General features: G+C 43.6%; 4 protein-coding genes across 4 annotated transcripts; 2 read left to right on the top strand and 2 right to left on the bottom strand.

The window, feature by feature from the left end:
- Positions 1-2903: 2903 nt before the first annotated feature.
- LOC128711043 (thioester-containing protein 1 allele R1-like) lies at positions 2904-7414 on the top strand. Its single transcript, XM_053805910.1, has 8 exons — positions 2904-3037; positions 3108-4629; positions 4700-4852; positions 4917-5068; positions 5135-5430; positions 5497-7088; positions 7147-7300; positions 7377-7414. Exons 1-8 carry the CDS (start codon positions 2967-2969, stop codon positions 7412-7414), a joined length of 3978 nt encoding a protein of 1325 aa, XP_053661885.1. The 5' UTR covers positions 2904-2966.
- A 476-nt stretch (positions 7415-7890) lies between these two features.
- On the bottom strand, positions 7891-8554 carry LOC128711050 (probable NADH dehydrogenase [ubiquinone] 1 alpha subcomplex subunit 12). The gene is made up of 4 exons (XM_053805916.1): positions 8460-8554; positions 8177-8354; positions 8028-8112; positions 7891-7964 (listed from the first exon to the last, which is right to left on the bottom strand). Exons 1-4 carry the CDS (start codon positions 8552-8554, stop codon positions 7891-7893), a joined length of 432 nt encoding a protein of 143 aa, XP_053661891.1.
- Positions 8555-8848: 294 nt separating this feature from the next.
- LOC128711042 (serine/threonine-protein phosphatase 2A activator-like) lies at positions 8849-10022 on the bottom strand. Its single transcript, XM_053805909.1, has 2 exons — positions 9438-10022; positions 8849-9373 (listed from the first exon to the last, which is right to left on the bottom strand). Exons 1-2 carry the CDS (start codon positions 10020-10022, stop codon positions 8849-8851), a joined length of 1110 nt encoding a protein of 369 aa, XP_053661884.1.
- Positions 10023-10312: 290 nt separating this feature from the next.
- Positions 10313-12029, top strand: LOC128710846 (cryptochrome-2). Its single transcript, XM_053805701.1, has 2 exons — positions 10313-10551; positions 10619-12029. Exons 1-2 carry the CDS (start codon positions 10313-10315, stop codon positions 12027-12029), a joined length of 1650 nt encoding a protein of 549 aa, XP_053661676.1.
- Positions 12030-12912: the final 883 nt, after the last annotated feature.

The raw sequence follows: 12912 nt of genomic DNA, 5'->3' as shown, positions 1-12912 counted from the left end.
AATTACGACCAAACTGATGTATATGACTTGAATTTTAAATACACACAAGACAGTGCAAAACAACTCCCTTCAAGTCATTTCAGGTGTTTCACCAAAAATCGATCTTCCGTAATAAGCTGTAATACTCCGCTTAGGCCCGGCCAACAATGGGTTTCATGGTTCTTCCACATAATAAACATCCGCTTACAATGGCTGTAATCGTGCATCAGGAGCGTTCATTCATGCACTCATCCGTAACGGACTTTGCCAGGCTCACAAAAGATATTGCTGTAAATTTTGATTCGATAGCGCCGTTGCTCAGAAACCCGTGCAGAGCATCGGTCTGTACTACCAACCGAGCATTCGTTTAGCCTAAAGAACCTCTTTAAGTGTGTTAAGAAACAGCATATTCATAGCAGTATTTACTACACATTAGCATATACCAATGGGAGATCACTTAAAAAAGGGCGACTGTAGCAATAGAACTTACATTACATTACCTTTCCACAACTTTCACACAAAAAGGAAATAAAGCAATAGATTGATGAGACTTTAGATTTTTTAAAATAAAATTCCCACAATTCCCACATCAAAATCACCCACGAAAAGCATATCCGCGCACAGCACAACACATCGCGCTACAGTTTATCCTGCATCGTATATTTGCACCCAATAATAGGAGCATAAAGGTTCGTATCAAACGAAATCCTGCCAAACGGAAGGATGATTCCGGTCCCGGTTGTTGGGGTGTTGTTCAAATATTTTCACCCTGCTCGAGACTCACGGCCAGGCACGAACGAGCCGCCTGTATGGCCGTGCCGTAATGTCCGTGTGTTGCACTTGCACCGAGCGCAATAAACAGGCGACTGCAACTGCATCCGGCACCAGCAAACCTTCGAAGTTCGCACTGTTTTTCACACGTGGCGCGGCTCTACGAGCCGCAAAACATTTTCACCAAGCCTCGGTGCTTCAAAAGTCTGCACCACTTCACAAGCCCCGAACGGCGGTTCCATTTCGAAGCATGACATTGGCATTGCGTTAGAGAATCGACGGCGTAAGTCCACCGCGGCGAAGGGGCGCACAGATGCAAACGCCACAATTCGTTTTAAGCGAACCATTTTCAGCGTGCCACACAATGGCTCATAAACCGCGATGGTGTAGTGTTTAACTTTTGCTGTGCAGTTTCCAATTCGGGCCGTTTGTTTGCAGCTTCCTTTCGACGACGCATTTGTTTGATGTGGCAGATGTTTGCAGGAGGTTCGGCACATGTATCGGGAGGTATATAGAAAACACTAACTAAATCTTGTTTGCCCGTTTCTTGGAGTGACATAAATGAAGCACACAAACATGATTCTTTACAACAACAAAAAAACGGTCAAAATACTTCAAAGGATCATCCAACATTAATGAAGAACACAACGTACAATTCGGCTTACAAACTATTTCCCTTTGAATGCAGCCATCTCAAGGCATTGCAGGGCAAATATTTGTTGTTTATTTTACAATCCACCCAATAAGTGCGCCAACTTCGCAATCGTACAAAAGACATTTGGGAGAAAATGTGTACCATTCGCTAGTCCCCAGCATTCAAACGCTTACTTGAGCACACACGTGAACTTTCCACCGAGGGGGGCAGTCTCCAATGTCCGCTCCTTTTACCAGGGTCATTGATCCACTATAAGACAGCTTAATGATTGTGTTTGCTCTTGCGATAAGATACAGCCAACAAGACGTCCCCAAAACTGACAAGGGTGCCCGTGCGTGATTTATTGTTTGGGAGGCTAATGGGAGCTGTCAATAAATTAGACATGTTCGCTGTCTTTCACATAAACTTTCCGCTCGATTCTTGATGAGTCAGAATGGGCTTAGAACTCACGCCAAGTGTAATTTGGTCGAAGCGTTTCGATGAAAGGTGGTCCAGTTTTCTTCATAATTTATGTTCCATGGGTATTCTTTAGGTCACTCGAAGGCCTGGCTCAATAGTATTTTTTGTGTTCCAAGTCTAAATTATGAGAAGTAGTATTAAATTATTAAAAGTGAAAGTAGTTCTTCACAATTTGGTCGGTTACACCGATCTACCGATGAGACGAAGAAGTCACTTTGCCCTTGGTATTCCGAGCACTAAATGATATTGAATGATGAACTAATGAATGATGAAAACTGCAGTTGGATACCTTTGATTACTTGGATTGACATCAAAAGGTGATGATTTTACAAGGTCGACACATGACAACGGAGTTAAACTGGATCCTCCACTACACACCTGAATTGAAAAACCAACATCTGAGTGGACATCAGTTACGTATCAAAACCGAGAATCTTAGCCTTTAAATATTAATAAACAGCTATATAACAAGGAATTTGTATAAAAATGTCTAAACGTAGTTGATTTTCTGTAAATAAAACGTCGCTAATCTAAGTTTTATCTTATTGTATGCTACGAAACAAAAAGATGAATCCCTCTTCTATCATAACGCTGGTACAAATCCAATACAACACCCGCTCCCATATCAGCGTTACGTAATGAATGGATGTATTCGGAAATGGACAAATGGATCCTTTACAAGTTTACAATTTACAAGTATGTATTGCACATAAAAAAGTAACGTAACCTCTGCGTCTAATTAATAAGAGACTTTGAAGATCCTTTATTACAACAAAATCTCATTCAAAACGCACAATGCTCAAAAAGATGGAAACAAAGGCAAGAATCAATCTAGCGGAAAGAATTCGTCACGCTTATACTGAAAATTCTACAGCCCCTGACTTCGCCACTAGTCTCATTACTTCAACACCAACATTAAAACTGAATTACAACCAAACAAATGCAACGGTCCTACGGTAAGGTAAGAGCTATTGGTGAAATTGATAACCTTTTTCCTTGACACCGGGAATTCCCGTCTCAACGGTAATCTAACCAATGCCTATCAGTTCCAGTTCCAAGACAGTCAGTCTTCATTTGCCGTTCATAAGCGAGCGTTCGCGAAATGCTCTCGCGAATAGTGATCTGTTGTTTAGTTGCGTGCACTTTAGGTGGCATCGTGTTTGCCGAAGAAGGGTATATAGGAACTTTGCCTAACAGAACCAAGATTTGTGGGAATTTCACAGGTTATGTTTCCTTTTTCCAGTGACTATATCTCCATATTCACTACCGGATCGTCTGCTGGAAGTGATAATGTCAGCATCATATTAGCGAACATGGACACTGTTGCCAGTACGTTCGAGATAGAAAACATCGGAATGGAAGAAGGTGATGTGATAGTGTCCACCACAGTCCGCTCGAAGCACGTACAACTCTACGTTATTCCGCATGAATGGAGTCACGCAACTGGTGAAGAAGCGATTCAATTAGACATCGTCACCTCATCCAGAACGGAGGAAGCCGCACGGCTAACGGGACAAATTGAACTGGTCCAGCAGCCGAAGGTGTTAATTCAACTGAACGATGTGTTCCATACGCCAGGAGACTACTTGACGTTTCGTGTCATTCTAACGGACGAGCTGAACAAACCTTTGCCAAGAACCGATCATCCGTTCAACCTGACGATAGATCTGCGGCACGAAACACAACACACCGTAGCGTCCTGGAATGCTCGGCTCTATCCGGGTGACATCTACAGCAGTCAGCATCTATTCGCTGATGATCGTGACATAGGAGATTGGAACATGACCGTGAAGATCGGAGAACAGATCACAATGAAACGCTTTCGAGTGATGCTGTACACGGCTCCAATCCACAAAATAACGATCAACACGGGAGAAATGAACACGTTCTGGCAGACGGATATTGAGATGAGCGTGGAAGCAATGTTCATGTTTGGAAAGCCAATCAATGGAATATTAACATTGACGATTTCCGGCGATGCTGATCTTATCATGCAGCGAACGTATACCATTGCTGGAAGAAAGGAGATGGACATCCCGATTAATCAACTATTCCGAAAGATGAATCCATCTGAGGCAAGAATGGTTCATATTAACGCAACGGTGGTCACTAAGAATGGATTAACTCAACGTAGCTACCAACAGACTAAAACCATTCAGATTTATCCATCACCGTATAAATTAGAGGTCCTGAGAACGGTTGACTTCACACCAGGCCAAAATGCAACACTTTTGGTTAAAGCGATGAAAGCAAATGGAAAACCTCTAGCAGAGCTAAAACTTACAAACAGAAAAATTTATGTTAGTGCAAAGTTTGATAACGACGGTTTTATACTTACTAAACAGTTCGAAACACTGTTGGATAATGACCATACGGCAATGTTGTCAATTCCAACCGATGGTTCTACGGAGCGGTTAACGGTTAGCGTTTCGTATCAGGATGTGGCCACTACGCTTACCCTGGAATCGGCCTACAGTCCACAGCTCTACGTGTATGTTGGGAATTCTATACATCAAAAAACGAGAGACGGTTTGGAGCTGGCAGTAGCATCTTCACATCCGATGGACGGTGTGCTGGTGGTGATTCGGAAACACGCTGGCGAAAACATTCCACTCTTCATTAACTGCAATCTGCAAAACTATCACGAGCATTATGTCCCCTCGATTCGCCCGCGTGATGTGAAGCGGTTGTACGTGTTTGCAAGATTTGAGGAAACTTTGGTGCAAACTTCCACCACCTACCAGGAGCCTGACCTAGATCAGCAGGTAAACAAAGGTAGAACAATGTAGAAAAACAGGATGTTAAAAATTCGTTTCTCCAACCTTTTACGGCTAGGTACGTCTATCAATGGATGGTACGAATATAAGAGTATTCACGGATGGAGACGATTGTCGCGTTGGTATAGCAGTTTATGAAGGTTCGTTGGATGAGACCCAGCTCAAAACCATCTATGCTCGTTCCATGTTCAACGGATCGGTGTATCCAGAGGTAAGGTACAATAAGGGGGCAACTATTATCGATATATTCAAGTAAAACGAATACTTTTTTTTAGACTGCAGATTTTTTCCCATTGTCCATTAACGAGTTGAAAGTGATGCCGTCGCTCCAACACTCAGACAGCGACAACCAGCCAGATGGAGATTCGGACATCAGCACATCATCACCTTCAAACCGTCTACTGCTCTGGAACGAAGGAATTACAAGGTAGTTGGTCAAACTTGTTGGTTACTGTCAACTATTGTTGTGTGATAAATTTACTTTCCTGCGCAGGAAGCAAATGGCCCGGTTCCGATTCCATCCTTTTCCACACGTCAATCAGGTAACCGTAACTGCATTTGCGTTTAGTCTCACCGGTGGACTCGGTATTGCGGCACCCATCCAATGGCACCGTCAGCAGGACATAGAGATCTACCTTCATATCCCGTACTCGGCAAAAAGGATGGAAGCAGTCACCGTCGATCTATACGTAGTAAATAATCGTGACCAATCAGTGGACTTTGTACTGTTGGAGCTTTTGAACAAAGCGAATGAATTCCACTTCCTAAACAACTCGGGACGCACTGATGGTGAGTAGTAAAATGTACACACTGCGCCACATTAACCACTGTTTGCTGTATCTTCCTTTAAATCAGCTATTGAGAAAACGGTGTACGGTAGACTGCAACCGTACGAGGTACAGCGTGCAGAGTTCCTGATACGCCCCAAGAAGTTGGGCTCGATCACGCTGAAGGCAAATGCCTACACCGAAGGCGACGTAATTGCGAGTGCAGAAACCATACTTCGAACTATTCCAGAGAGTGTACAGCAAATGGACAGCATCGTGCGAGTGTTTAACGTGGACAATTCTACCTATCGTTTGGACGACATTAAAATACCCATTCCGCCCACGGTCGATGTTGGGTCGGAGAAAGTAACTGTATCACTGCACCGTGAACAAATTCAAATTGCTGCCCTTCCGGCGAGCATACTGATGGACAAGCTCGTCCAAGCGGATCCTTTCACAATGGCCATGAAGGCTTCCCTAACGCTGGACGTGCTGGCATTGGGACGATTGCATTGGAGCGAACGTGAGGCGTTAGCAAAAACAATGGCCAACGAAACGGTTGTTGATATCCTAGCTTATGCCAAAACGGATGGGTCGTTTGCTATCCCCGCACAACATGTGCCCTCGTCGAAATGTTGGGATACGGTTATTGCCGTACAAGCACTAGCCCATGCTAGTGAACATCTCAGCAGTGCAGCCATCACGGCCGCCATTGTAGATGCGCTAGAATGGTTAAAGAACAGACAGGCAACTGATGGCCATTTCTGTACTAACGACGGTGAGCAGACTGATTTGGAACGCATTGAAAAGACTGCTCACGTGTTGTTAGCGTATCTCGGCATGAGGAGTTCCACCTGGCGTTACGTTACGGTTATCGACAAAGCAAGAACCTACCTACTTTCAAAGCTTTCCACACTACGAGAACCGTACCACCTAGCACTGGTTGGACACGTGTTGACATTCTTTTTAAACCCCATCACAGGAGATGAAGATCTTGCCTTGATCAACCAAAGTTTGGCCCACATTCTGGGTGAGCTGTTGGACCAGAAAAGACAAAGCCCTTCCGGCATGAAGATGTGGTGGAATACTACAGCTGCTGCGTCAGATCTGGAAACAACGGCATACGTGTTGCTGCTGATGACCACCAAAAAGCACCTATTTGACGCAGCTCCAATAGTGAACTGGATTAAAGGGCAACCATACCGTCGGGCGACACCTTCCATTACACCCAACTCCCACATTGCGCTCCGGGCACTGATCGAGTATGCAAAACATACAACCTTTCTCGAAAAGCAATACACGGCATTGATCACCGCAAGGGATAAAACCGGTGAGATAGTGCGACATGAACTGCAGCACGGTAGCAGCAATCGTGTGGTGAAGCTTCCATCGACCACCCGATCGGTAAACTTCTCGATCAGTGGTTCCATTTCGGGAGCCATTGAAATCAACTACAGTTACATGGAGAGTGTGACCAAGCAAAAGCAAAAGTTCGACATCGTCTTGTACAGGTACGAAACCTCCAACGAGGATTACACCGATTGGCGCATTTGCATTCGCTTTCTGCCGCATGGATTCTACGACAAAACGCACATGGTTACGTGTGAGATCTCATTCCCGACCGGATACATTGCACTGGACGACAGCGTGGATGAGTTAAATCAACTAGAAGACATAGTGGTAGGTATTGGAATAGTGAAAATTAAGGGTACAAAATTCATGTTCCCTTCATTGCCAGGCTACCGTACTGAGAAACGATGAAACACAATTGTCGATTACATTCGAAGAGATTGGCTTACAGCAGAAATGCTTCAATGTGACCGGATTTCGGCAGAATGTTAGAACTCGTCAGCTACCCGGTACAATTAAGGTGTTCGATTTAGCTGATGCGTGTAAGTATATTTACTTTTTTGGTTGGCAATTATGTAAAAGGTATTTCTATGATGTTTGTATTCTTTGCTGTTACAGCTAACGTTGCATTCAAGCAAATCGGAACTACGACCTGAACGGGGGCGTCAGAATGTGTTTCCAGATGTGAATATCATTCGCTGGATGCAATTACTTGATTGTGTTGTAATGAACGAAACGAAATAAAATATTTGTATCTACATTAGCAAACATCTTTTGTAATATGATACCTTATTTCGACCGTATTAATTCTCATTTGAATTGTAAATCATGTTTCACTCTATCATTAGATGATTTTAATTTACAATCCGAACTTCTTCTTATCATTAAAAACTCCATTTGGAAGATGTACTGTATTTTGAACTATGATAAATGTATGGTTCGAATTTTTTACTCTCTTAAAGATTCTACCCTACTACGGAGATTACGCAAACTGAAGTAATTTGGAAGAGATTTACCACGGAATTACCACTAATTTCGGACCGATATTTTAACGATTGTAGCACTTTGGAAGTCTGTTATGTACAACCTTCTACAAGCTTTTATATTGGATTTAACACAACAAACCAACACTTCATTTCGGTAGCGACTTTTTCGGATCCCATGCTTCTACCTTGGGACGGGTTGTTGAGTATGGCATGTAGGCATCTGAAAAAAAAGAAAGCAGTTATGTTTTTACCCAACGCTTAACGAAACGTTGCTATGCCTTACCTTTAGTTCCGGACACATTTTCACTATGATCGATCATCCACGAGTAGTGCGGACGGTTTCCGTCCCGATTCGGTGGCAGATCAGTCTGGATCAAAGATTAGAAATTTTCCGTGATACAACGTTACCATTCTTTCAAACATCATCCTTACCTTGTAGTGCATCCAACCGAACCATTCAGACGGGATTTGAGAACCGTCGTACTCCAGGTTCCAGTGCGGTGCGTACTCTACCCAACGGTTACGGCCATAAAACTGTGACGGGTCCTCGTAGTACTTGTTACCGTACTTATCTTCACCGACCAAACGTCCCGACTTCATCTCATCCATTCTAAAACGAGCAAAGGATGGTTTGTTTTGATACAGTTGTGGCATCGTCGATGGTACATCGTTCGCAGGTTCTATTACATAAGTTGATATTCGTCCATTTACACACCTGTACAGCTTATACAAACTAGCCCGAATACCTCCATTGTCGCGGATATAGTTGAACAGCTTGCCAAGCTTATTCAAACCTACGTAACGAGCCATTTTGAGGCGAAGAAACACAGAATATCGCCGCCGAAAGGGTCACACAAATTTCTTTCCGAGCTCCTTCCCGAGAACGATATTTTGATGGAGAACTGTCAAAATGACGTTCCCTTTGCGAAACGTCAAACGAATCGCAAGGGTGTGTTCTACTTCCAACCCGAGCAGAATATCCCTTGATTTTGGAAAGTTTACTAATCTTTAGCAATTCTGCAACCAATGTTTCCAAAGGAAGAATTTCAATATTTTATTCTTCGAACAATCACAAACTAGTAGCATGTGTAATACACAATTTTATCACATTCCATCGCCACCGGGGAATTTTGGAGGAGCTGGAACTGCCGCCGGCGCCGGAGCATGCTGCCGGGGAATCATGCCTAGCCTTGGATTGGGTAACATCGTACCCGGCTTGACCGTTTTAAGCGTAAGGATCGATCCGAAGTACACGTGCTGAATAACGGGAAACTTGGACAACACCTCCTTTTGGTACATTTTAATCAGTCCGGTAGAGATCTTCGACCACTGCGGGACAGCGCTGATGCTCCACAGCTGATTCGAGTGTTCGGCAAAATGACCCGTCTTCACCTGCTGTATGTAGTCGATGCAACTGACGAACATGAGCTCCTTTTTGTATTTTGCGATCGATTTCTCTTCCACAAACTGGGCCGGTTCGATCGGACTGTTCACAGCCAGCTGCGCACTGCCCCATATGAAGGGAACGAACTGAAAATCGTCCAAACTCCACACACCATGGCTGCCGGCCGGTTCCATACGGTACGTCACCTGTAGCTTCCTAGCTAATATAATGTATTTCTGGAACAGCTGTCAAAAATTATGTAAAAGACGTTAAAATTCTCTTTTCTTCTATACACCTCCATGGCTTTACCTTCAACCCAACCGCTACTTCATCTTTGCGCTCGAAAGCACCGATCTTGAATAGGCACATCAAAAACATGATGAAAGCCAGCTCGTGCCCGGTGCCGTAATCAATGCGTGTTGGATTCCCGAAGCAGTCGACAAAATAGACACACAGCTCCTTGGTTGCGTCTTTCAGCGAATCCGGCAGTACATCGCCAATGAGCTGCTTGCTTTCCGACTGCATCTTCTGAAACCAGCTCTTGAACGCAACGTTACCGAATCGAGCCGGCTGATCAACCGGAGGCGTTTCGATTGCCAGCTGTTCCAGTCGATCTAACACCTTCATGAGCTTTTCTACAATTGGAGGTATCGGCACTTCCTGACTGTTGCGCGTGCCTTGCAATGCGACCGCCATGCTGCTAATGAACCCCAACAAATCGTAATAGCATTCGGACATTCTCCACAGCTCCATATCGGTGGGTGATTTGACCAGCTTTTCCGGCACCACAAACTCTCGCTTTGGTTCACCTTCAGCGCCTACAAAATACAGCTTTCGGTTACAAAAATTCTCTACAAATGCAAATTTTCCAATATTCCTACCACTTGCAGCCATTCTGCGTTGGTTTAATTACAAATATTGCTGCACAGACGAGATTTTATGCTGTGTTTGGTAAAAGTGAGTTGTTTTTGTTTGTACCGTCAAGGTCGCCGTGACTGTCAAAACTTCAAAAGGTGGAGCGCGTTCACATTTCGAATTGATAATCGAAATAGGCCTCATACTCTGTGAACGTGCTCTGAGTCGGTGTTTTGTTTTGGTTTTAGCATGTGCGGTTGTGTATTTCGTCATATTTTATAACCGTTTTAAATTCCGTCGCAATTGCAGCGCCTCGGCGACATTTTACCATGGCCAAACGTGAAACTATCGTGCATTGGTTCCGGAAAGGTTTGCGTATTCACGATAATCCAGCACTTTCGATTGCTGTGGATAAAGTGCGAGAACATCCCACCAAATATGCCCTCCGGCCGGTATTCGTGCTTGATCCTGGCATTCGCAAATGGTTGCGCGTGGGACCAAATCGGTGGCGGTTTTTGCAACAAACGCTGGTAAATCTGGATGAAAATTTGCGTTCCATTAACTCGAGGTAACATTTGTTTGTTTAAACCTTAAAATGTACTATGTTCTATATGTTTATGAATATCTTCTTCCAGGCTGTACGTAGTGCGTGGCAATCCTGTGGAAATATTTCCTAGACTCTTCGCCGAATGGAACGTGTCGTTGTTAACATTCGAGCATGACATTGAACCGTACGCTGTAAAACGTGATAAAACCGTCGAGGATCAGGCAAAGAAGCACAATGTGAAGATTCATGTGGAAAAATCACACACTATCTTTGATCCCGATACGATCGTGAAGAAAAATGCTGGCAAGCCGCCACTGACCTTCCAAAAGTATGCAACAGTTGCGTCTGCTTGCAAAATACCGCAAGCTTTGCCAGCACCTAAAAAACTTCCCCCCAATTATACTGCCCCTGAGCCGGATAAGGAGGAGAGAAAAAATTCCAACTGTTACATTTCCCCCACTATGCAAGAACTGGGCGTGAAGGAAAGTACGTTAGACGAATGCAAGTTTCCGGGCGGAGAAACGGAAGCTTTGCGCAGGATGGACGAATCCCTCAGTCGAAAGTCGTGGGTGTGCAACTTCGAGAAGCCAAACACCTCACCAAATTCTCTCGAACCATCTACCACGGTTCTGAGTCCGTACCTGAAGTTTGGATGCCTGAGTGTGCGTTTATTCTACAGTCGTGTGTCGGAGATTATCAAAGGCCAGAAACACTCGCAACCTCCAGTATCGCTGATCGGTCAGATAATGTGGCGCGAGTTTTATTACTGCGTGGCAGCTGTAACTCCCAGCTTCGATAAAATGGTCGGAAACAGTGTATGTTTGCAGGTCGATTGGGACACTAACCAGGACCATCTGGAAGCGTGGACCCACGGGAGAACGGGTTATCCGTTCATCGACGCCATCATGCACCAGTTACGCCAGGAAGGTTGGATACATCATCTTGCCCGCCATGCCGTTGCTTGCTTCCTGACGCGTGGCGATCTCTGGATATCGTGGGAAGAAGGACAGCGAGTTTTCGAAGAATTGCTGCTGGATGCCGACTGGGCATTGAATGCTGGCAACTGGATGTGGTTGTCGGCCTCTGCCTTCTTTCATCAATTCTTCCGCGTCTACAGCCCGGTGGCATTTGGCAAAAAGACCGATCCGGAGGGAAAGTTTATCCGCAAATACGTACCGGAGCTGGCACGCTTTCCCGCCGGAATCATCTACGAACCGTGGAAAGCGAATCTCGAAACGCAGAAGAAGCTGGGTTGCATTATCGGGAAAGATTATCCACGCCGGATAGTTGTCCATGAGGAGATATCGAAGGTGAATATACAACGCATGTCTGCCGCTTATAAGCGCAACAAGGCACTAAAAGAACACGATCTGGACGGTGACAGTGCACCAGGTGCCAGTTCGACAGGAAAAAAGCGTCCAGCGACGACAAAAGCGAGTGCGGCCCCCAAGAAACGAAAGCTTGAGACCACCATTGAAAAGTTCTTGAAAAAGAAGTAAAACAAACATGCTGAGCTCACATTATTGTGGTTCTATGCTATCAGTAATACTCATATCTATATCTCAGGTAAATATTGTCAGTACTGCAAAACAATTAATAATTTCTTCAAATTATTGAACTAAGATAGGTAGAATTTAATCACACAGTAATTGAGCTAATCATTTCTATTGCTAAACAACAGCGACAATTATTATGTATTACTATTACTAAGTTATATGTATTACTTCTTGTGACTTCTAGAGATGCTTACGAAATTTTACAGTTCCTTAAGATCTTAAAGATCTTAAGAAGTTTGGAGAAAAAATACTATTTTGTTCGCTGGTGAAATTTAAGTTGTCGCAAGTCGTGAAATGTTCTTCGATTTTGTCCAAGTATGCATTTAATATGCTTTGTATTCAATGTATTTTGTTTAGTGTACGTGTTAATGTTTACGCCCTTAGTTATGAAAGTTATGAAAACTAATGAAAGTTTCGAACAGGATTTTTTTTTCATCAATTTTATAAAAAATAATTTGTACACTAAATTGCATGTAATGGAGTTTCTGTTTCCCCAAATTGATCAAACCCCCTTCATGAACATTGCGCATTAAATACTACATGTATTGGTCACAAAGGTTTCATTTGCTGCCCTGCTATTCAATAAGGACGATGTCCGGAGATCAAGGAACAACGTTGTTCATTGTTGTATTAATTTTGCCGTTTAGTTTCCGGTTATTATAGTTCTCTACATTTCATTTAATCTATTTCTGGATGAATAAAATAAATGGAAAAGTATAGGTAAAGAAGTTCAGAGCTTGTTTAGCAATCACAAGAACTAAGAACGAAATTAGATGGTCATTAGGAATTAGTTTCTTTACAAATTACAAAAAAAAAAACAAATTCT

This window comes from Anopheles marshallii, chromosome 3 (assembly GCF_943734725.1).
Source record: "Anopheles marshallii chromosome 3, idAnoMarsDA_429_01, whole genome shotgun sequence".
NCBI classification, from domain to species: Eukaryota; Metazoa; Arthropoda; class Insecta; order Diptera; family Culicidae; genus Anopheles; species Anopheles marshallii.
Note: the sequence above shows the minus strand (reverse complement) of the source record. Positions and strands in the feature narration are given on the sequence as shown.

Coding starts and splice junctions, on each gene's coding strand:
- LOC128711043 (XM_053805910.1), top strand. CDS start 2,967: ATGCTCTCGCGAATAGTGATCTGTTGTTTAGTTGCGTGCACTTTAGGT. Junction 4,630..4,699: donor AGCCTGACCTAGATCAGCAG/GTAAACAAAGGT, acceptor TTTTACGGCTAG/GTACGTCTATCAATGGATGG. Junction 4,853..4,916: donor ACGGATCGGTGTATCCAGAG/GTAAGGTACAAT, acceptor ACTTTTTTTTAG/ACTGCAGATTTTTTCCCATT.
- LOC128711050 (XM_053805916.1), bottom strand. CDS start 8,554: ATGGCTCGTTACGTAGGTTTGAATAAGCTTGGCAAGCTGTTCAACTAT. Junction 8,113..8,176: donor TCGGTTGGATGCACTACAAG/GTAAGGATGATG, acceptor TCTTTGATCCAG/ACTGATCTGCCACCGAATCG. Junction 7,965..8,027: donor AAATGTGTCCGGAACTAAAG/GTAAGGCATAGC, acceptor CTTTTTTTTCAG/ATGCCTACATGCCATACTCA.
- LOC128711042 (XM_053805909.1), bottom strand. CDS start 10,022: ATGGCTGCAAGTGGTAGGAATATTGGAAAATTTGCATTTGTAGAGAAT. Junction 9,374..9,437: donor AAGTAGCGGTTGGGTTGAAG/GTAAAGCCATGG, acceptor AATTTTTGACAG/CTGTTCCAGAAATACATTAT.
- LOC128710846 (XM_053805701.1), top strand. CDS start 10,313: ATGGCCAAACGTGAAACTATCGTGCATTGGTTCCGGAAAGGTTTGCGT. Junction 10,552..10,618: donor TTGCGTTCCATTAACTCGAG/GTAACATTTGTT, acceptor ATCTTCTTCCAG/GCTGTACGTAGTGCGTGGCA.